The sequence below is a fragment of the Peromyscus maniculatus genome, chromosome 21 (genome assembly GCF_049852395.1).
Source record: "Peromyscus maniculatus bairdii isolate BWxNUB_F1_BW_parent chromosome 21, HU_Pman_BW_mat_3.1, whole genome shotgun sequence".
In the NCBI taxonomy this organism is placed as follows: Eukaryota; Metazoa; Chordata; class Mammalia; order Rodentia; family Cricetidae; genus Peromyscus; species Peromyscus maniculatus.
Genome location: NC_134872.1, coordinates 5,591,087 through 5,614,008, shown reverse-complemented (window position 1 = coordinate 5,614,008; position 22,922 = coordinate 5,591,087). Strand labels below are relative to the sequence as shown.

The 22,922-nt window shown below is 51.7% G+C and overlaps 1 protein-coding gene across 2 annotated transcripts in view; it reads left to right on the top strand.

Annotated features, from left to right (window-relative positions):
* The window catches only part of Nudt3 (nudix hydrolase 3), a 62,142-nt gene extending 50,685 nt beyond the window's left edge, over positions 1 to 11,457 (top strand). For both annotated transcript variants that reach the window (XM_006983133.2, XM_076558346.1), the window contains exons 3-5: positions 4,883 to 4,927; positions 6,306 to 6,390; positions 9,848 to 11,457. In XM_006983133.2, the coding sequence (XP_006983195.1) occupies positions 4,883 to 4,927; positions 6,306 to 6,390; positions 9,848 to 10,014 (297 nt within the window). In that variant the 3' untranslated portion in view covers positions 10,015 to 11,457. The remainder of the gene's footprint in view (positions 1 to 4,882; positions 4,928 to 6,305; positions 6,391 to 9,847) is intronic.
* Positions 11,458 to 22,922: the final 11,465 nt, after the last annotated feature.

Genomic DNA, 22,922 nt, shown 5'->3' with positions numbered 1-22,922 from the left:
GTTCTCTTAACCTCTGAGCCATCTCTCTGATTTCTCTTTCTTAAAGATATTTATTTTTTATTTATGCAGGTGTTACTACATGAATGTGTGTGTGTGTGTGTGTGTGTGTGTGTGTGTGTGTGTGTGTGTGTGTGTGTGTCATAATGAGTTTAAGTATCTGCAGGTGCCAGGAGGCATACACTGCCTTAAAACTGAAAACTGCCTTAAAACTACAGGCAGTAGTGAGCTCCCTGATGTGGGTGCTGGAAACAAACCCAGATCCTCTGCACGAACTGAGTGGGCCGCTAATGCCTGAACAACTCTCCAGCCCCATTTCCCTTTTTGATGCTTAAAGCCCTGTGGGTTGCTTCCCTGGCCCTCTGCTGGCCTTTTCTTTCTGGGTACCCTCAGTGTGGTCCTTTTTCTGTGTAGCTGCCAGGGATGCACATGCCAGACAGTCAGGTGTGCTGATGTACAGCACTATTATCTCTGGGTGTCCTGCAGGCACATGAAAAGAGTTGTCCCCAGAAGCTCCTTTGGGGACTAAGCTTTCTGCCTTCCACAGGGAGCTTCATTGTTCCCACTTTTGTCTTTAGAGTACTTCATCTTCCACATCTTTTCTGGTTTTTTTGAGAGAGAATTTCTCTGTGTTACATACAGCTCTGGCTGTCCTGGAACTCACTCTGTAGACCAGGCTGATCTCTGACTCAGAGCTCTGCCTACTTTTGCCTCCTGAGTGCTGGGATGAAAGGCGTGTGCCATCACCGCCTGGCTGGAAAACTGCTTTTTGAATCAAGAAAGAGGTAGCAGAAGCTGTCAGCCACAGATGGACATTCCTGACTAGAGCTCATTCCCACCCTGAGTTGTCCAAGGTTGGCTGCTTGGGTATTGGCAGCATTGGTTCTGGCTTAGGTCAGCATCTCACTGGGTTTTTTTGTCCTTCGCTTTAGGGTCACAAGATATCTGCAGTAGCTCCAGGTTTTAGGTCCCTGCCTGATGTGAAAGACATGTAGCATTTCTTTTTGTCCAGTCTCCCTGTGGTGGTGAGAAATCTTTCCCACAAGTCCCCAAGTGATCCTCCTCGGAGCTGGTGTTCTGAAATGGGTCTCATGGAGCACCCCTGAACCCATGTTCCCTGAGTACCTTGCTCAGGCATGCCTTCCCAATTGAACATTTAGAAACTGAGCAGAATCTGGGTGCCCTGATAGTGAGGGTAAGGTGGCATCTGTGTCTGTCTATCAGACACCTACCATGAGGGAAACCTACTTCAGAAAGAGCTGGCCCACCTGAGTGGTCAAGCAGGGTTCTGTGTGGTCATAGGTCTGTGGGGCCCTACCTGTTTGTGCTTTGCCTGAGCTGTGTACCCACATGGGAGAGCCTTTTCAAACCCTTCCATATGAGTACCAAACACTCTCAAGGAAAAAGACGCAGTTTGTTATATATATAATTATATTTTATCTTATATATTTATATTGTATTAATATATTGATATATATATATAAAATATATATTGATATATTATGGGCTGGAGAGATGGCTCAGCAGTCAAGAGCACTGACTGCTCTTCCAGAGGACCTGAGTTCAATTCCCAAGCACCACATGGCCCCTCACAGCTGTCTGTAACTCCAAGATCTGACACCCTTAAGTTGGGTGTGATGGTACACACCTTTCATCCTAACACTGAGAGGCAGGGGCAAGAGGATCTCTGTGAATTCAAGGCTATCCTGGTCTATATAGCAAGCTTCAGGACAACAAGGACATAGAGAACCTGCCTCAAACAAACAAACAATAATCATAATCATAATAAAATTAAAAGACAGTTGTTTATTTTGTTAGCTAGATAGAAAATACTAGAATGGGCACAGTGTATTTGGGGTGGGTTTGTGTCTGGCTGCTTTCGCACTGTTGGAAGTTAAACTGCAGACCTGCCGCCTGCTGGACCAGCGCTCTAACCCTGACCTGGTCCCAGCTCTGTGCCGCCTGCTGGACCAGCGCTCTAACCCTGACCTGGTCCCAGCTCTGTGCCGCCTGCTGGACCAGCGCTCTAACCCTGACCTGGTCCCAGCTCTGTGCCGCCTGCTGGACCAGCGCTCTGACCCTGACCTGGTCCCAGCTCTGTACTGTGTGCTGGTGAAGTTCTGTGCTGAAGACAGGGAAGCTCTGTCTCTGCTTCGTGGGTGATGAAGGACGAGTTCTCACCAGTGTTAAAGGAAAGGCTCCTTCCAGATTAGGGTTTGACATGGAGATGACTGAGATGTCCACATCAGCGCCTGACTGCACTGAACTTACACGTGTCCGAATCAAATGTCGGAGGAACCAGGCGGCTGTCAGATGCTGCGCTGACGCCTGTCTGGATCTGCATCCGCAGTCATGTGAGTGGTAAAAATACCCGAGTTCACACTGCTGCCAGCATTTGAGACTGCACAGTTGAGAGCTGGCTTCTGAAAACATCAGATAGTTTAAAGGAGTGGACCCAGAGGATCTCCCCGTGAAGAGCCTTCCTCCACTAGCATTAGGCTGGACTGAAGTCGTTGTTCTGTATCATTGTATGTGATGCTGGAGATCACACCCAGCCTCCATGCTAGGCAGACACCCCACCGGAGCTGCTCTTCAGCCCTGAAATTCTCTGTTTTTATTTTCCTCACTGTTATTTCGGACAGGATGACCCAGGTTGTCCTCAAACTCATGATAATCCTTTTTCCCCCCTTTTTGGTTTTTTCAAGACAGGGTTTCTCTGTGTAGCTTTGGAGCCTATCCTGGAACTCGCTCTGTAGACCAGGCTGGCCTCTAACTCACAGAGCTCCACCTGCCTCTGACTCCTACTGTGCTGGGAATAAAGGCGTGTGCCACCACCGCCTGGCTCTGCCTCAGTCTCTTGAGTGCTGGAATTCGAGGCATGAGTCACTATGCTTGGCTTCTGAAAATTCTTCAAGGGCATTTTCTCTAAGAAACTACTAAGTCCCCCCCCCACACTTTTTATTTTTATTTTTTTAAGATTTATTATGTACATAGTATTCTGCCTGCATGCATGCCTGCAGGCCAGCAGAGGGCACCAGATCTCACTACAGATGGTTGTGAGCCACCATGTGGTTGCTGGGAATTGAACTCAGGACCTCTGGAAGAGCAGCCAGTGCTCTTAACCTCTGAGCCATCCCTCCAGCCCCTAAGTCCCAGTTTTTAAAGCTGGTATATAAAGGAATGTTCTTATATTTATTATTTGTTTGGGTTTATTGCTTGCTTGTTTGAGATAAAATTTGACCATGTAGCCCTGGGTGGGCTGAAACACACTGTGTAGACCAGGCTGGCCTCAAGCTCACAGAGATGTGCTGGGATTGATGGCATGACCCACCGTGCCTGGCATGTCTCTGCTTTAGTTGTAGAATGATGGTGAGCTCACTTTAGATAGACTTCTGTAAAGTGGATGGATACCCTCCCTATTAATTTAAAAGTTACAGGCAGCAACATTATTTGAAATACACTAGACTTTGCAAGAATACATCTCCATCATTCTGGAAAATGCCTTTAATCTGTCTCCAGCCTCTCCGATGGCGCGAGTCGTTTGTGTTGTTGCTCAGTGCACAAACTGCCGTGGTTACTGTGGAGGGAGGCTCGGGCGACCAATGCTGCTGTAGCGTGCATGAGACCCGGGGTTCCGTCCCCTCACCCCACAAACTAGAGATCATGCCTGTAACCCCAGCAGTTTGGAGGGGAAGGCAGGAGGGTTAGAGTTCAAGGTTATCTCAACTCTGGAGGGAGTTAAAGACCAGCCTGGGCTCTGTGAGTCCTTGACTGAAAGGGGGAAAAAGAAGTTGTTATTATTGCCTCGTCAAAGTCGCACGTTGAGGGCTGGGGAGGTGGCGCTGGCGTTAGAGCACCGCTGGGCTTGCCGAGAGCACCAGGCCTCAAGTTCCCAGTGCCCATGTGGCGCTCATGACAGTCTGTATTGTAGCTCTAGCTCCGGGGATCTGATGCTGCTTCTGACCTCTTCTGACCTCTGCAGGCACTAGGCGTGCAGGCAGATATTCATACACATAAAAATAAATAAATAAGCCATTAAAAATATCTTAATCACAGGCTGATTTGTAGTTTTAGTGTTGGAGATCATTTCCGTTATCAGATGTTTGGCTTCGTGAGGAAAGGGGCACGTTAGCTCAGGGCAGCTCTTGGGGGGGGCACAGGAGGCGCAGCAGCAGCAGACAGGCCTTGGACAGGAAGAAGGAAGGTGCATTAGGAGAGTGGAGACAGCCACACTGACGCTCTCTGCCCATCACTCCACACTGTTGATTTGTGTCATGACAGGTCACTAGGACAACCCTATGTTGATGGTTTCATTGGCTTCCCGTTTGTGGATCCTGTAGGCGTCGGGGCTCTGCTGCAGTCTCTTGTACACAGCACACAGCCACGGGCATGCCAGTTAAGGCTCCTGCTGTCATGGATCACGCTTGTGCCCCAGCCTGGGCATCGCTCCCCTCTGGCACTCGCCTTATTTCGTGGCTATTTGTTACATGAATGAATAAGTGAATTAACACCTCGGAATGTTTGGTATAGCTCTTTGGCAAGCTCTTCCGCAGGGAGAAAGACAAGAGACGTGAAAGGACTCTCTTCCTCTAGTGTGTCTTGCTGTGACCACTCTGTGACATACAGGAAATCTAGGAGTAAATGAGCTCACAGACCTGAGTCTTCCCAAGCTGCTGCAAATCCATGATTTTTGTTTGGGGTGTGTGTGTGTGTGAGAGAGAGGGGGAGGGGGGCGACTGTGGAGGCCCGGAGAGGGTTTTGGACCCTCTGGAGCTGGAATTGGCGGCCGTTGTGAGTCATTGCCATGGGTGCTGGGCCCCAGACGCGGGTCCTCTGGAAGAGCAACGGGGGTCACTGTGTGCTCACTCTTCCTTCTCTCCTTCAGGCTGGAGTGAAAGGGACGCTGGGAAGACTGGTTGGAGTTTTTGAGGTAAGTCTGTTAATGCCTTGGCTCTAGAGTCGTTAATTAACCACGTTGCCCTGACTTTGTCTTCTGTGTCTCACTGAGTGTCAGGGCACGCAGCACAGCAGACAGACAGTATTCTCTGCTCTTTCCTTTTACTGTTGTATTCATGTGTATACATATGTGTGCGTGTCTGTGGAGGCCTGAGACAACTTCACACGTCACTCCTTAGGAGCCATCTAGCATTTTTCATTCATTCATTCATTCATTCATTCATTCATTCATTCATTCATGGAAAGGGCCTCTCACCGGACTGGAGCTCATCAGATAGGTTGGATTGAGTCCCAGGGATCCCTTGTTCCCACCTCCCCAGGCTGAGATCACAGGCTTAATTGACCTCTATGCCCAGCTTCTTCTCTGGGTTCTGGAGTGAGTTCAGGCCCCAAGCGTGTGCAGAGAACTGCTTATCCCTTCCTGCTGCTCCTTCTCTTCCAGGGTGAGAGGAAAAGAGGAGAAGGGAAGACAGGGGGACAGACTGGGTGGAAAGGAGGTGTCAGGACGTGAGAAATGGGGTCGGTACAGTCGGGAGAGAGGATGCGGAACTCACTCAGCTCGTTTGCACAATGGCCCTGCACAGCCACAGTCTGCACACTCCCCTTTTTCCAGATCCCAGCATTCCTGTGAAGTTGTGGTCAGGAGAAGGAGGAGGAGGAGTGTAAAGATTGGACTTGAAGAGTCTGGACACAGGCTAGACAGATGGCTCAGCACATTAAGAGTGCTTGCCAGCCAGGCATGGTGGTGCACACCTTTAATCCGAGCACTCATGAGCCAGAGGCAGGTGGATCTCTATGAGTTCAAGGCCAGCCTGATCTGTAGAGTGAATTCCAGGACAGCCAGAACTCTGTAGAGAGACCCTATGTCAAAAAAGAAGACGAAGGAGGAGAAAAAGAAGTCCTTGCTGCTCCCTTTAATCCCCACACCCCTAGGGAGACAGAGGCAAGAGGATCTCTGTGAGTTCAAGGCCAGTCTGGTCTACATAGCAATTTCCAGGCCAGCCAGGGCTACACACACATACATACACTAAGAAAACCTTAAAAGCTGGGCAGTGGTGGCGCACACTTTTAATCCTAGCACTCAGGAGGCAGAGCCAAATGGATCTCAAGGCTCTGGTGTACAGAGCGAGATCCAGAACAAACTCCAAAACTACACAGAGAAACCCTGTCTCGGGGGGGGGGGGGGGGGGGGGGAGTCTCTTCAAAGGGTGCGCTCTATTCTGGTAGAACCCTCTTCAGACAAAACAGCAAAACCAGAGGGCATCATACTTCTGGGCTGTGTATAGCAATGTGTGTTCAAGCATCTCCCCCACTGAGGCGAGCCTCCCCGCTGTCCTTTCTGTGCCCTTCAGAACCGGGAGAGGAAGCACAGGACGTACGTGTACGTGCTCATTGTCACGGAAGTGCTGGAGGACTGGGAAGACTCCGTGAACATTGGTAAGTCACCGCAGGACTTGGGCAGCGCCCACACCAGCCTGTCATGTCCAGGCAGGCACTGTCCTGCTGGCTAGGTGAAATGCTAGCGCGGCGTACTAAATGAACAGGCGGCTACAGCTTGAAGCTGAGGAAGTTAGGATTTAAGGTGTCTAAAGAGAAGCTGAGGCTTTAATCCCAGCACTCAAGAGGCAGAGGCAGGTGGATCTCTGTGAGTTAAAGGCCAGCCTGGTCTACAGAGTGAGTTCCAGGACAGCCAGGACTACACAGAGAAACCCTGTCTTGAAAAACCAAAAAAAAAAAAAAAAAAAAAGCAGCTGAGTTTGAGAATAGAGCTAACAAGTGGAAACATGTCCCATAAAATTTAGAAATGTTTCTAAAATAAGATTGGATCCTCCTCAAAAGGGCTATACTGCTCTATCTTTTGAACAGATACTGACCTCTGCCATGCATTGGCACTGTTGGCCATCAGGACCAAAGATGAGAGTGAGATGTGGTCTTGTCTTAAGCTCTCATTCGTATACTGGGTTGGGGCGTGCAGAAGCGGGGTCCCTGTGAGCATGTGCAGGGATGAAAAGAAGACCAAGATGGGCATGTTGTGTGCCTGTTCTTGCCACTCAACCTGGAAGGGGCCACACCCAGGTTTAAGGTACCATTACTTGTTAGTACCCAGACAAGCCTTTTCCTCAGTTCTTAGCATTGCTCGGTATTAACTCCAGTGAAGGCATCTAACGCACAAGGAACGAGCCAGTGAGGCTTATTTATTATACATACAGTGTTCTGCCTGCATGTATACCTGCATACCAAAAGAGGGCACCAGATCCCATTCTAGATGGCTGTGAGCCACCATGTGGTTGCTGGGAATTGAACTCAAGACCTCTGGAAGAGCAGCCAGTGCTTTTAATCACTTAGCCATCACTCTAGGCCCCCGGGGTGCACATACTTCTGACTTTCCTGTCTAGCCACTTGAATGCTGAAGGCACAACTGTATACCATCCCACCCAGCTCCCCGTGACTCTGCTAGTGAAAAGTTGGGTCTTCAGTGTAGATCACAAGTGAGCAAAGCTGCATTCATCTTTTGAAATGTTAAATATCTTCATGGTGCTATCACGGGAAAGTGGCTGATGCTGCAGAGGTCGGGGTAGAGAGAGAGTGTGTGTGTGCACTAATTGGAGCCTCCTCAGAATGGGGAGTAGACAGTAGATGTTGTGCCTCACACCTGGGCTGCCCTGTCTACAAAGTAAGACTAGAGCTGTGGCCGTGTGCTAGACTGCTAGCCTGGTGTGTAGAGGTCCTGGGTTCTCTTCCCTATGCCTGAGCGGGGCTGGCAGCGGAAGCCGTTCTGGGAGGCGCTCCAGCAGCAGAGCTTTGGAAGGCCGGTGTTGCTGGGGTCGTCCTCAGGCCCTGGAGCCTCTCCTGGAGAAGTGAGAACAACAGATGAGTGTCTTTTCTCCACCCGGTGCTGCAGCATTTGCTCATCACACGTAAGGCCCGGGTTCCATCCACACATACACGCAACCTGTCTCTCTATATATATAGACGTGTGTGTAGAGGTAGATATAAATGAAAAATCATGCCGCCAGTTGGTGCTGGCACACCCCTTTAATCCCAGCACTTGAGGAGGCAGAGGCAGGTGGGTCTCTGTAAGTTTGAGACCAGCTTGGTCTATAGAGTGAGTTTCAGGACGGCCAGGGCTACACAGTGTAACCCTGTCTCCAAACACAAAAGCAAAAAAATAAAAGAACAAACTACAATAAAAGTTTAACCCATGGGGGCCAGAGAGATATGGCTCAGTGGTTAAGAGCACTGGCTGCTCTTCCAGAGGACCCAGGTCACACTCCCGGCACCCACGTGGTACCTCACAACCCTCCTGGCTCCAGTTTCAGGGTTTCTGATTCCCACTTTGTGGACCCGGTACGCATGTGGTATACATACATATTCAGACAGAACACTCACACACATAAATAAGTAAATCTGAAAAGACAAAAGCAGACTCCTCCTGTCAGGTACTGGGTGCTGATGGTAGGAGCTTTCTGTAACTGATCTCGAAAGCAGTCAGGAGGTGAGTCCTATTCATTATCTACCTTAGAGACAGGAAACTAGGGCACTGAGGGTCCATGACTTGACCAGGGCTCCCCAGCTGGAGCCAGTGATTGCTGGGGTCCAGCACACTGACTTCATGGCCTTGCTCCTGTATTTTCTGCACTGTTGGAAGTAGAAGCCTAGACCTCACACTCTAGACTAGTGTCCAGTCACCGGGGTCACTCCACCTCTGCTTCTCCATTTTGAAGCAATCCTATTTTACTGTTTATAAGAGAAAAGCAAGCCAGTCGTGGTGGGCACGCCTTTAGTCCCAGCACTCTGGAGGCAGAGGCAGGAGGATCTCTATGAGTTCAGGGCCATCCTGGTCTATATAGCAAGTTCCAGACAGACACTGGGGCTATCGAAAGACCATGCCTAAAACAAACAAACAAACAAACAAACAAAAAAAACCCAAATTTTAATAAAAGTAGGCACAAAATAGTAATTTGTTAAGTTGGGTGGTTTTTATTTGTTTTCTTTTTTCTAAATTAGCATGTATGTTGTATGTACATGTGGGTGCATTCTTGTGATTTTTTTCCCCTCAGACAGGGTTTCTTTGTAGCCCTGGCTGGCCTGGAACTCGCTCTGTAGCCCAGGCTGGCCTTGAACTCACAGAGACCCGCCTGCCTCTACATCCTGCGTGCTGGGATTACAGGCATGCGCCGCCACCGCGTGCTGTGTGGGTGCGCTCTCGCCATGGCGTGCACATGGGGTGAGAGAAGAGCTCTGTGGGATCAGCTCTCGTCTTCATTTCGTGTGGTTCCAGAGCTTGAACTCGGGTCTCCAGGCCCACACAGCAAGCGCCATTGCCTCTGGGTCGTCTCAGCAGCCCCTTATTTTCTGTGGCCGATCCGTCACTTAGAGTTTTTGAATAAAGAAGGAGTAGGGTAGCAGATCATAGGTCAGCCATCCTGAGGATCCTGGCAGCTGATGCTGATGCTGATGTCTGCCGGAGATGAGGAGGTTGGGCCCCTCCTTGGAGGTGCAGGCTGACTGCGCTCAGAGCCTGGAAAGGGTGGGTGCAGAGCAGAGCCAGCAGTTCTCAGTTGGGGGCCAGCCCGTCTGCCCCCCAGTTGGCTCTGTAGAACACTGGAATTGGATAGGGCGCTGGCCTTACTATTGTAAGGAAATAAAAGGAGTGAGAGGCCTTGCTGTGGGACGTGGGGTTGAGATAGGCTCTTGGGTAGCCTAGGCTGGCCTTGGGTTCCCCGTGTAGCCAAGGATGACCTTCCATTCCTGATCCTCCTGCGTTCCCCTCCAGGGTGCTGGAATCACAGGCCTACAGCAGCCCTGAAGCCTGGCCTGCGTGTTCTCCCGACCCTCTCAGAAGTGTCCTCACTGCCCCAGCCTGTCTTCATCTCTCCCTCTGCCTCCACAGGAAGGAAGAGAGAGTGGTTTACAATAGAAGATGCCATCAAAGTGCTGCAGTGTCACAAGCCCGTGCAGGCGTCCTACTTCGAGACGCTGAGGCAAGGCTACTCTGCCAACAACGGCACCCCTGTCGTGGCCGCCACCTACTCCAGCTCTGTGTCAGGCATCAGATGACTGCAGACTTCCTGTAAGAGCCGGAGAGTGGAACCCAGACTCAGTGTGGCTCTCCTCACCACCCCCCACCCTCCTCACAGCTCCTCTTCGACCCGGGCGTGGTGGGCAGCAGAGGGTACACTGAGGTGCTGCTGTGGGTGCGGGGTGATGTGGGTGGGTGTGGCGTGGTGGGAACTTTTCTCTTTCTCTTCTTCCTGAGGTGGGGACTGGGATGTAAGTCACGAGGACTTTCCTGCATGCTCCACCCTCCCTTGCTCGCCCTGCCCTCACAGAGGGAACCCGTTCTGCCCCCTGGGTTCTCAAGCGTTCCCATTCGCCTGATCCCAGCCTGGCCAGACATTTTCTCTGATTTTTTTTTTTTTTTTCCATTAAAAGACACCCATGGTGAGATGAAACTTTGTAGGAATCTGTCCTGTGATGTGCTGTTGAGCCCCGTGGGTCGGCTGTGGTCCTTCAGGATGCATTTGTCTATGTTTATACCCCGACCTGATATGTAAATGAGTGATTTAGAAAGAGGATCTTGACTGTTCAGTTTGTCGTTTTGCTTTTTGTTTTTCATTTTTACTTTATTTTATTTTTTATTCCAGGTATTTCTAGTTTAAAGCCCTCACACTTCACATGTTTGTTCCAGTGCTCAGTGACCAGGCAGGTTTTCCTGTCCTGTATCCCCAGCCACGTGAGCTTAGCCATCTTCCTCATGCACCCGGGACCCTGGTCTTCTCTAGGCTGTTTCCATGCCAAGGAACCTGTTTTCTGTTCCCAAGCCTGGAGCAAATGGCCTCAGCCCAGAGCCAAAGAAACAGTGATATAAATAGAATTCTGCCCTATATGTTCACAGTAGGCTTTAAACTGGATACCTTCACTGTCTCAGAAACTGGACCATCAAGCACCATGTCTATCCTGCTGGCTGGGAATTTTTTCCATAACGCTATTCATTGCTGACATGGCCTCTCTTACCCTTGTCTGCCTTACACCACACTGACCTGGAAATGGCCCCATGCTCTGAAGCTGTCCTGCACAGTCCTGTCCCCACGCTGAGAGGCCCCCTGCGGTCCTGAGAAGTACATGGGGAAAGTGTGTGCTTGTGTCTCTGAGGTCTGAGCATGTGCCAAGGGTTGCACCAAGAGCATGCTCAGAACATTAGCTTGCTGTGTGCCCTGTGGGAAAGGTCATCTGTAGGAGGGGCTCACTTACAACCCTCTGGCTTGTGCAGACTCTGGTTGGTGTTCTGTGATGAATTCATCCACCAGTTGTGGTGTTTAGTTGGGACTTAAAGGGGCTTGGACAGGGCCTTGATCAAGGAGGGTGGGAGGGAGCTGATTCCTGGCTTAGTGTGGGGCTTGGTACTCTGTGGCATTGCCTGTGTTGAAACGTAGCCAAGATGTGAAATTAAAATAGTACTTCTCTTTATTTAAAAACTAATAAATACTCGAACTTTGAAAAGTTTTTGCTCTTCACTCCACTTAAGGAATGTATGTCATAACCTGAGGCATCAATATTCCTCACTTTTTGGGTGTCAGCTGGTGAACTTTAAATTTTACATGTATCTAATTTGCATTTTGTCCCCCAGTGTTGACACACAGATCCCAACTCAGTGTGGGTGATGGGTCGTGGACTCTCTCAGACCTCTGGGACAGGAATGACCTCCCAGGCTAGGGCGCAATGGGTAGAAGAAGCACCATGGGATTTGAGTCCAGAGACCCACTTGCTCTCTTTGTGGGTCAAGCTTGTAGACAGACACTGCTGCGTGTTGCCTGGCTTAGAGCATTCTAGAGTCCTTCTGCACACACAGAGGAAACTTAATCCCAAGCCACGTTGTTTGGGAGCAGCTCTGCCGGGCACATAGCGAAGGTGCTCTGCCGGGCACACAGCGAAGGCGCTCTGCTGGGGACTGCACTCTGCAGTGTGCTGGCTGGGCCACTGTTTGCATAACCGGCCCCCAAGGCCAGTTTTGATTGTTCTTGGAGTCACTGGGTCAAGAAAGTGAACGGTGCTGAGTCCCCTCAGTGGCCCTGTGGTCCTGTGACAGCAGTCAGCGGCAGCAACTGGGCCACCACATTCACTGACAAGCCAGCTCTGAAGAGTCAGGATCTGGTGCTTTCCTGGACCCAGCAGGAGGGCTGGTGTTTTTCCCTCCTGGCACAGCCAGTGTGCTGGCTGTGGCTGCTGGCATAGTTGGAGACCTTGTGATAGATTGGTCAGGCCCCAGCCTTTAACTTGGTGAAGAAGGTAGAGAAGAAAGGAAAAAGAAATCCAGCCCATCGTCGATGCTGAGTCTCCGCTTATTTTCCCATGCTCCTTCCAGGCTTCGTGGGAACGGATTCCTGTGCTCAGTCTCTGGCTCACAGTAAATTTGCATGTCCTAGATTCTGTTGCTGCTGAAATACCCATTAGAGTCCACCATACTGGGGTAGAAAAAGATAGCATAGAGTGTTTTTTAAATTTTTTTAAAGATTTTTTTATTTATTATGTTTACAATGTTCTGTCTGCATACATTCCTACACCCCAGAAGAAGGAACCAGATCTCATTACAGATGGTTGTGAGCCATCATGTGGTTGCTGGGAATTGAACTCAGGACCTCTGGAAGAGCTCCTGTTGCTCTTAACCTCTGAGCTACCCCCCCCACCCCCCCACCCCGAGTGTTTTTAAATTTACAAAAAAAAAAAAAAAAAAAAAAACCTTTGTCTGTTTGTGATTTTAGACATTGGAGAAACACCAGTGAGGTCATGTGATCTTTTTAAGCCAGGAGTTAACTGTGCATATGTGATAGGAGAACAGACAAGCAGCCAGGTACAGTTTAATCCCGGAGTAATGCTTACAGTCTCAACTTTTGGGAGGCTGGAGCGGAGGGTTGTTGCCGGTTAAGGCTAGCCTGGGCTCTGTAGTCTTTTTCTGAGGGGTGGGGAGAGAAATGAATCAGCCATGTTATGTTTTCTGTAGTCAGTCTAACAAGAGTCCTGGCAGTTTCCACAAGGTGCTCCGACCCTGTCAGTGCTGTGTGGAGAAAGCTCCGTCCCCACCCAGGAGGCTGCTGAGAGCCTAGAATCTGGGTACAGAGGACTTGTGTCCTCTGCCTTGTGCTGCACAGTCCTGAGACAGGGAGGCCACTGGAGGCCTTGCTTCCTGCGGCCGCAGGGCCCGTGGCGGGTTACTGCGCCCAGGAGTGGTCAGAGTGTTGTGTACAGCTGTTCAGTGTTGTGTACATAGCGGGTTCCTTAGTGGAAAAGAAATACTGTGTGCAGGAGGAGCTGGCCCACGAGCCTCTGGGCTGGCTGCGGAGGAGAGGGCAGCTCTCAGGAAAGCCCGCAGCTGCCCTCCGTGCTGCCCCTTCCTCCCCTCTGCATTCTCCCTGGAGGCCGGTTCTGCAGCTCAGCTGGGCGGGGCCTGTGGTCCCCTGCTGTGTGTTTGGCAGGCTGTCCTTCATTCATTTCTCGTTTCTGCCCCATGCTGGCACACGCCTCCAGTCCCATCTTCATTTTAAAAATAGCTCAGCCTGAACCACATGCCCCTCCCGGGTCACAGAAAGGCCTGAAGGAGCACTGTGGTCACACACACACACACACACACACACACACACACACACACACACACACACACACACACGGTTTCTCTGTGTAGCCTTGGCTGTCCCGGAACTCACCCAGCAGACCAGGCTGCCTCTGCCTCCCGAGTGCTGCGCCCGACGGCGTGCGTCACCACTCCAGCTAAGCAGTGTGGTTTGTGTTACCGTGGGCTGATTTTGCTATTTTTGAAGTGTACTCTCAGTGTGTCCTAGTTGAGGTAAGATTTAGAATTAAAGGGGAAATACCTGAAGAAATTTTTTTCAAGAAAAAAGAGAAATGGCCATAACTGACAGTGCTTCCGACTACGTTTCAGAAAACAGTCCTCTTCTTGACAAAGCGGGGTGGGGACAGGATGGGGCAGCCAGACAGCATGGGGGTGCAGGCAAGCCATTTGGCTCTTTGGAAAGGTACTTCTGCCTGCTGCCGAGACGGGGTCTGCTCTCCTCCGCCTGTGTGGAGCCCGTTTCTCTGTGTGCAGTGATGGCCCAGCAGTGACCCACCTGTCATTTGGAGTGTGCAGAAGCAGAGCCCAGTGTCCAGGGGGCTCTGTTTTCCCCATCACAGTACAACATTGAGACAGGTTGACTGCCATCCGAGGATGCTCCTACTCTGGGCCCCCAGATCCCCTTCCCACTCTGCAGGTTTGCGCTGTGGCCGTGGTATTTCGCTAGCCCAGAGACTTGGCAGCCGAGTGCTGGAAGGCTCTAAGAAGCTTGATCAAGGGCCCGAGAGTGATGCCTCGCCTTCCCCGTGGCAACCAGCTTGTCCTGACCCCTTCTCACTTGTGATATTCGGGTACACTCCTTGATGCGAGTCCAGCAGTGTGGCTGTCTGTGACAGGAAGCTCTGTTAGAGTTGCTCCTGCCCCATACCGTGATGACTCGGGGAGCATTAGCGTGTCTTAGATATTGGTGCATGCCCGGGGAAGGAGAGCACAGTAGGAAGACTGTTCTTTCACAAGCCAGAGGGCCTCTGCTGGGAAGGAGGAAGCCGTGGTGAGGCCCTCTACAAGGCGGAGTCACTGCTTCTCCCGCCCTGGTGGTCAGTTGTCAGCCCAGGGTTCTTCATCACCTAACCAAGAGCCAGTTTTGAGCCCTAACACTTACCTGACCTATTAGACAACACTGGAAAAGGCTCCATATTTTATTTATTTTGTTTTTTCCAGACAGGGTTTCTCTGTAGTTCTGGCTGTCCTGGAACTCTCTTTGTAGACAAGGCTGTCCTTGAACTCACAGAGGCCTGCCTCTGCCTCCCGAGTGCTGGGATTAAGGGTAAGCATCGCTGTTCCTGTTCAGAGCAGTCTCTAACCGAGTAGGGGAAAGGATGGGGGCCTCAGTCTGGCTGTTGGGCCTCTGGGCTCCTATGAAGTGGCTGCTCATAGGAAATCTTGTTGCCTGCAAACTCATGCTGGCCATTTCTTCATTTGAGCTGCCATCCTGGCTCTTGGCCCTGAGTTAAGCAATCTCCTAAGCCAGTAATGGATCAATAGCCTCTCCCCTCCTCTGGACATCGAGATGCTCTTGAGGGATAACTGAGCCTTGGTTATCAGTCCCTCTGGGACGGAGAGACGCACCATTTATGAGAAGTCAGTAGTGTGGGTTATTTCCTATAGTTTAAGAGACCTGAGTTTCCCATGGGAAAGCCGAGAACAGGCCAGGACCACCCAGGAGTAGGTCTGGGGTGAGGCTTGAGAGAACACCGATGAGGAAGCTTTTCCAGAGAGCCAGAGGCCATGCCCCCCTGAGAGAGGGAGGGTAGACTTCCAGACTGCAGCCCACAGGCAGTCTGTACCTGTGGCTGTGAGCCTTGGTCTCAGAACTTCCAAGGGGCTTCTAAGAACCATAGCAGAGGGCTGGGGAGGTGGTTCCATTGGTTGAATACTTGCCCAGCATGCATAAGGCCCTGGGTTCTGTCCCCAGTGCTGAAAAGCAAAGACCTATGTAGCCTGGGCTCTTGGGCCTCAGCAAACACGTGGTGTGCTCTGTAGAGGAGCAGAACGTGGTTCTCCTCGAGACAGAGCTCACTGGGCCGGCCCGCCGGTCTGTTGTAAAAGAACAGCCTGCGGGACGGTTCTGTGTGTGTTGGCTGTTCTCCTGTTCCTGGGGTCTGAACACTTGCGGCTGGTAATAACCAAAGAAAAGGGTGGTGGTTAAAAGTAACATTTGAGTTAGCCCAGATGGCTCCCAGTTGGGTGACTGCTTAAAGGAAGTCAGAGAGCACTTGAAGGTGTCAGAAGCCGCTGTGAAATGAAAGCCAAGTGCTGCCCTACCTGCCTCGTTGAGGCCAAGCAGGAGCATCTTGTGTCTGCCTTTCTGGCTCTGCCTGGCTCAGGGGTCTTGCCTTCATCCCGTCCAGAACTCCGTGGGGCTGGATCTGAGGTAGCAAGGCCCTGTTCTGTGGTGACTGCTGCTACAGAATGTGCCTTCACCACAGTTACAGCCCTGCCTGCTCCTCTCGGCAGCAGAGGGTATGGTGGCCAGGACATTCCATCTAGAAGATGACCTGATGTGCTCCTCCTGTTGGGTGTGTGCGCTGTCCACACGCGCTCTCCTCATCCAGGGAGCCCGCCAGAGGCGGGCAAAGCAGCCAAGACACGCCGAGTGTGACCCCTTTTGTCCCATTAGACCTTTTAGCTAAGGCGGAATGGTCAAGTTAAGCAGCGTCTCCAAAGCTGAGACAGTGAGGCCAGGTACCCAGGGCTTCCTAGGGCACATGGGGTATGACCGACACACCGAGTGACGCAAGGTGAGTGGAGGAGAGAAGGAGGGTCGGTGTAGACCTGGAGCTCTTAGCACTAGTCATGAGAGTCGGGGTGTGGGCGACGGCGCCCTTCCGTCGAGCTGAGTGGGCTCGGGCCTGGAGCGCCACAGCCTGCGGGGCATGATCGTGGTTTCCATTTCCTGACAGCCTTGCCTGGCACTTCGTGGCAAGTCCCGCGTTTCTTCTTGCTTACTCTTGCCACAACCCAGCCTGGCCCTGTCCAGTGTCCTTACAGCTCTGCTGAGGAGGTCTTGGCAGTGTCTCAGGCACTGTGAGAAATGGAATCCTCTCCTTGAAAAAGCAGGAAGCTGCGTTTTCCTCTGCTTTCCTGGATGCAGTGTTCTCCAGTTCTCCCACACTTCTCCCTGGGCTGTGGAGGAGAGGAGAGGAGAGGGGCAAAGGCTGGCACTAGACAGGTACTCTCTTCACAGCAGTCAGGAAGGAGCCCTGCTTCAGTCTCATGCTGACGCCTCCCCTGGTCCAGAGGGCGCTCTGGCGCTTGCCCGCCATCCCCAGCCCACGCCTCCACAGCCCACCTCTGTGAGTGCGGCCCTCGCTCTGCTGACCAGCCTTCTTTCTGCTGAGCTGGCCCAACCAGCAAGGACACTGGAACTGTAGGCTGTGAGCTCGTGTCAACCAATAAAGCCGGTATTTGACACGTCTGTCTGTCTGTCTGTCTGTCGCGCCTGGTCTCTTCTTTCCCCAAGGCTTCCTGGAGTCCTTTTTGCCATCTTTTTAAAAACGTTATTGTTTTTGTTGTTGTTATGGTGGAAGGGAATGTACACGCATGTGACACTGAGTCATCTTACCAGTCCTGTATTAATCCTTTGATTTCATGTGCTGGTGTGTCTCCCCATCCCACCCCCACCCCCGGCCTTTACAGGGATCTTGGAAATAGTTCTAGAGGTCGGAGGTGGCCCATGAAATGGCCATTCAGAGAACTGGAGAAGGTCAGAGGAGCCGGAGCGGCTAGGGTCTGTGTCGGGTTCCTCCTGTCTGCGTTGCTGAAGGCAGTGGACTGCCATGCTCCCCACCCGGCCAGGACAGGGGGCACAGCAGTGTCTGTCCTTTGGGTGGGGTTGAGAGGAAGGGCAGGATTTAAAGGCAGAAGGCAACAAATCAGGGTGGCAGTGTCGGAAGGGAAATAACATTCAGCAAGCTCTGTCCTCCTGGCCCCAACATGGAAAAGAGCCTTCATTGTTTGCCTTTTGAGATGAGGGTCTTGCTGTGTAGACCGTGTAGACCTCAAACTCAGTCAGATTCTCCTGCCTCAGCCTCCCAAATTCCAGGTTTATAGGTCAGACCACCATACTGAGCTTGAAGAGCATTTTTATTCTAATGAGTAACAGTATAGTGAAGTCGGTTTGTAGAAAACCACACACACACACACACACACACACACACACACACACACACACCCCTAAATAAAACCAGGCTGGAGAATAATGACTTCATACACATGGTGCATTCCTGACCAGTGGGAATCCTGTGGCAGCTGCCCTGAAGAATGTCCTGAGAACCTGGAGAGGAACCTGGGAGCTGCACCATGTGGACTAGGGAGGAGGCCTGTGAATTGATGGAACAGCACACCACGGTCAGATAAACATGCCCCGCCCCCCAAAGACTAGTCAGGGGAAGGGAGGCTTCCAGGACGGAGTCAGGAGAGCCTGGCACAGAGGCTGCTGTGAATGCCCAGCTGAAGTCATCTGTGATGATAAGGTCAGGCCAGGCCAATGGTCAGCATCCCCACTGTCCATGGCAGAAGGGCTGTCTCTGAGAGGAAATGATGAACCTCACCGTGGGATGGTGCCTGTCGCATCCTCGGGCACCCTGCTCCTGAGTTCAGATCTGTGTGCTTCCGTTGTCCTTCCTCCTCCATTTGTACGCGTAGAGGTCAGCACTGGACCTTCCTCCATCACGCTCCACCTTTTTTTTTTTTTCATTTTATTTTTTTTTTAATTTGATTTTGTGTGCATTGGATTTTTGCCTACATGTAAGTCTGTGTGAGGGATCCTGGGGTTAGAGACAGTTGTGAGCTGCCATGTGGGTGCTGGGAATTGAACCCGGGTCCTCTGGAAGAGCAGCCAAGCCAGTGCTCTTAACTCCTAAGCCATCTCTCCAGCCTTCATTTTATTTTTGAGATTATAATTTCTCTCTACCCTCTAAATCCTTCCATATGCCCTTCCTTGCTCCCTTTCAAATTACCACCTTTTTTTTTTTTTTCCATTTTTCATGACAGGGTTTCTCTGTGTAGCCTTGGTGCCTGTCCTGGTGTTCATTTGTAGCCCAGGCTGGCCTTGAACTCACAGAGATCCGCCTGCCTCTGCCTCCCAAGTGCTGGGATTAAAGGCGTGCGCCACCACCGCCCTGCTCCACCTTGTTTTTGTTTTTGTTTTACTGAGCCTCTCTAAACCTGGAGCTTACCGATTCAACTAGACTGGGTGGCCAGCCAGCCCTAGAGACCCTCCTGTCTCCGCCTTCCCAGCACTGAGATTACAGACATGTACCACGGTGCCCAACTTTTATGTGCACACCAGGGATCAAACGTAGCGTGGTTGTGCTGCAGGACCATCTCCCAGGACCTGTTTTTCTTTGTTTTTGAGACAGGATCTTGTGTAACAGGCTGGCCTTGAACTCGTGATCCTCTTGCCTCAACCTCCTTAGCTGGCGTTACAGTTGTGAATCCCTGGCATAACTCCTCTCCCCCATCAGAGGGATGAGCCAGCTGTCCTGTGGTTGTACTTGGGGTTTAAAAAAAGACTCCTCTGACCCACATGACAGTGATCACCATAGGCCAGTCAGCAGGCTGCCCAGGACTCTGCTGTCCCATCAGTCACTGAGATCATTCTCGGCGTAAATGCAAAGTGTAGGCTTGTCTTCCTGCAGATTGATCTAGCAATCTCCAGGATTTGTCTCTAGAAAGGAGAGAACATTAAAAGGCTCGCAGAGAAGCCTGGGTTATGGGAGGGAAGTCACCCCCAAGACAGAGCAGTGTGGCTCCTGACGCGGGCAGGCTCCGTATTAGAGAGCCTCCATTTGTTGACGTTCGGCGTGGTAACGCTGCTCGCCCACGTCCAAGTTTGGTTTCCATCCCCAAAGATCTGGTTATTGTGCCTGAAAAAGCCCGGTGTTAGAAGCCACGGCCTTTCTGGTTTCAGGCCAATTTGGCTTGTGAAGGATTTGTTTTCTCGTCATGGTCTTATGACACCCAGCTAATACCTCAGCATCTGAGGCTACAGCCACAAGCCTCCATGTCCAGCGTCCTAAATACCAGCAGTGTGCTAAACCCGGGGCACACAGTCCTCCTGCGGGCACCTGTTAGGGTGACAGATGGCCATGTGGAGAGAGCAAGCCATGGGAATCGGGGCGGGGCGGGGGGGGGGCGGGGGGGGAAGGCTGCTGGTGTGGCTGGAGCTGGGAGCTCAGGACTCAGACCAGGGTGCAGCTCTGCTGTTGATGGCCTCTGTGATTTTGGACCATTTCCAACCCCAGTTACTGTATCATAAGCAAATGCGTATGGCACCAGAGCTGGGCGGGGGGGACTCTGGTGTGATTATGAAATCCCCCACAGATCCATGATAAAAGCCCAGGGCCCAAGCTAGTGGCGGTGCTTCGGGGGGATCTGGAAACTTAGCCGGAGGAAGTAGACCCCTTGGGGGCGGGTTCTTGGGGCTCTCCTGTCCCTGGCACCTTGGGGACTTGCTCTGTTTCTTGTCCACCATGGCCTGAAGAGCTGTGCCCACGCACACGCCTCTGAAACTGCGAAGGAGCCGCCATTCCCAGCTCTGATGTTGCCGTCGGTGTTTGTGACAGCTGCGCAGGACTGCACTCAGCTCAGTGAGAGTACAGCAGACGAGCAGTAACTCCACAGGCAGTCGGTGCAGGGCCCCGAGACCCAGGAGGCCAAAACAGAATGATGGAGGGGTTAAGGGTAGCCCAGACTACGGAGTGACTTCAAGACCTGCCTGGGCAATGTAGTGAAACCTTGTCTCACAAATAAAAACCAACCGGGCCTGGCGGTGCATGCCTTCAATCGCAACGCTGAGTCCCTGCCAGGTCGCAGCCAGGCTAGTTACATACGCGTTCCATGAAGGTAGCCAGGAACATGTAGACTGCACACACACATACAGCAAAGGGCTGATAAGATGACTTGGCCAGTAAAAGCATATGCCACCAAGCCTGATGACCCGAGTTTGATCCCCAGGACCCACATGACGGAAGGAGAGAGCCAATCGCTACAAGGTGTCCTCTAGCCTCTACAAATTCACTGTGGCGTGCAAGCGCGTGCACATGCACACACAGGCGTGAAAAATAAATATAAGCCAGGTATAGTGACACCATGCCTTTAATCCCAGCACTCAGGGTAGGGACAGGCAGATCTCTGAGTTCAGTCAAGCCAGACTGGCCTGCATAGTTTCAGGCCAGAAAGCGGGACACAGTGAGACCCTGTCTCAAAAAAAAAAAAAAAAAAAGTGAAAAGCAGGCGGGCACAGAGCTTGGTGGCAGAGCTTGCCTAGGGTGTGCAGGGACCTGGGTTTCGTCCCCATGTCAGTGGGAAAGACGACTCGGGGGTGAAATGGATCCTTCCCAAAGGAGAGGCTTCCCTGAGGGTTTATGAGGATGAGGTATCCCTGGCTGAAGGAACAACTTGGGCTAGCCTAGGCTTGGTGGCGGTGAGTTGGCTGATTCTAGAACATGGCAGTGCTGTGGGAGAGGTAAGCTGGGCTGGGTGGCCTGGCAGGGAGGCCAGCTGGGATGTCACAGCAGCAGTGACTGCAGTGGGGGCTGCAGACTGCCCCTCCCTAGCATGGCCCTCAGGGCTCCAGGCCTGCCCACATCTGGTTCCTGCAGCCCTGTGTCGGAGTCGGGGAGGCCGGCACCTTTAAAGGAATTGGGAAACCTCATCCTGAAAGCTGATAGAGTGGCCTCCAAGGACAGCTAGGACAATCTGAAAGTGCTCAGAGAAACAAGTGCAGGGGAGCTCTGCCCTTCACCAAGACTCAACCCAGGGCCAGGCGTGGTGGGGCGTGTCTGTAATCCCAGCACACGGGAGGCTGAGGCAGATGGAGCTCTGTAGATCCCAGGCCAGCCCGGTCTACATGGCCAGTTCCAGGCCGGCCAGGGCTACATAGCAAGACCATGCCTCAATAAGTAATTAGAGGCCGGGCGGTGGTGGCGCACGCCTTTAATCCCAGCACTCGGGAGGCAGAACCAGGCGAATCTCTGTGAGTTCGAGGCCAGCCTGGGCTACAAAGTGAGCTCCAGGAAAGGTGCAAAGCTACACAGAGAAACCCTGTCTCAAAAAAAAAAAAAAAAAGTAATAGAGAATATCCCAGGGAGCCGTGCTGCAAGCCTGCAGAGTCCGCCCCCTGACGCTCCTGGCTGGAATGTGGCCAGGCACGTTAGGAGGCCATGAGCGAGGGAGGACCGGGACTCTGTCTAGTCGTCACCCCCATGGGAGCTCAGCCAACAGGACAGGCAGTTGGCTCTCCGTCCATTGCTGTAACAAACATCTGATGACTTAGGAAGTTTATTTTAGTGCTCCCTTTCAGAAGGTTGAGCCTCCGTAGCTGATCTGCTGCTCTTTTACTCTATCTATCTATCTATCTATCTATCTATCTATCTATCTATCTATCTATTTTTTTGTTTTTGTTTTTTTTTGTTTTTTGTTTTTTGTTTTTGTTTTTTGAGACAGGGTTTCTCTGTGTAGCTTTGCGCCTTTCCTGGAACTCACGCTGTAGCCCAGGCTGGCCTCGAACTCACAGAGATCTGCCTGTCTGCCTCCCAAGTGCTGGGATTAAAGGCGTGTGCCACCGCCGCCTGGCTTATGTACTTATTTTTTGAGGCAGGTTTCTCTATGTAGTCCTGGCTTGCTGGCCTCCAACTCACAGAGATCCATCTCTGCCTCCAGAATGCTGGAATTAAAGACATGCACCACCATACCCAGCTTCTTTCTGGGTTTTGTTTTGTTTTGTTTTTGAGACCATGTCTTACTTTTGAGTCCACACTAGCCTCAAATTGACTTAGGAAGCCCATGGCAATCCTCCACCATCTAGTGGTGTGAGACCACTGACCAAGCCTTTAGCACCCAGGTCCGAGAGGACAGTCCAGACCCACCTGAGCAGGCACCAGAGGTACCCAGACCTGGACAAGTGACTGCAGAGACACCGTCCAGCTTTTGGCAGCCACCGAGGTGGTTGTCACATGTGAAGGCCACAAGGCAGCAGTAACCAGTGTAGTACTTAGGGCTGTAACCCTAGCACTCGGAGCAGAGGCAGGAGGGTCTCAAGGTTGAGGCTAGCCTGGGCTACAGAGAACTGCAGGTCGGTATGGGCTATGAAGCAAGGCCCCATCTCGTACACACCCAAAAAGGAACAGAGCAACTCAAAACAACGTTAGGTGACAAGTTCGTAAAATTATTTTCTTTGGGCCAAGCAGGACTGAGCCAACCTGTCACTCATGTGCCACTAATTACCCTTCTGAAGATCATATGTGACAGCCCTGCTCAGTGGCCACACTTGTGTGTCTCCTGGCTTCACCGCTCCTTACCCACCCTCCGGTGGCTGTGGTGACATCTTTTTTCA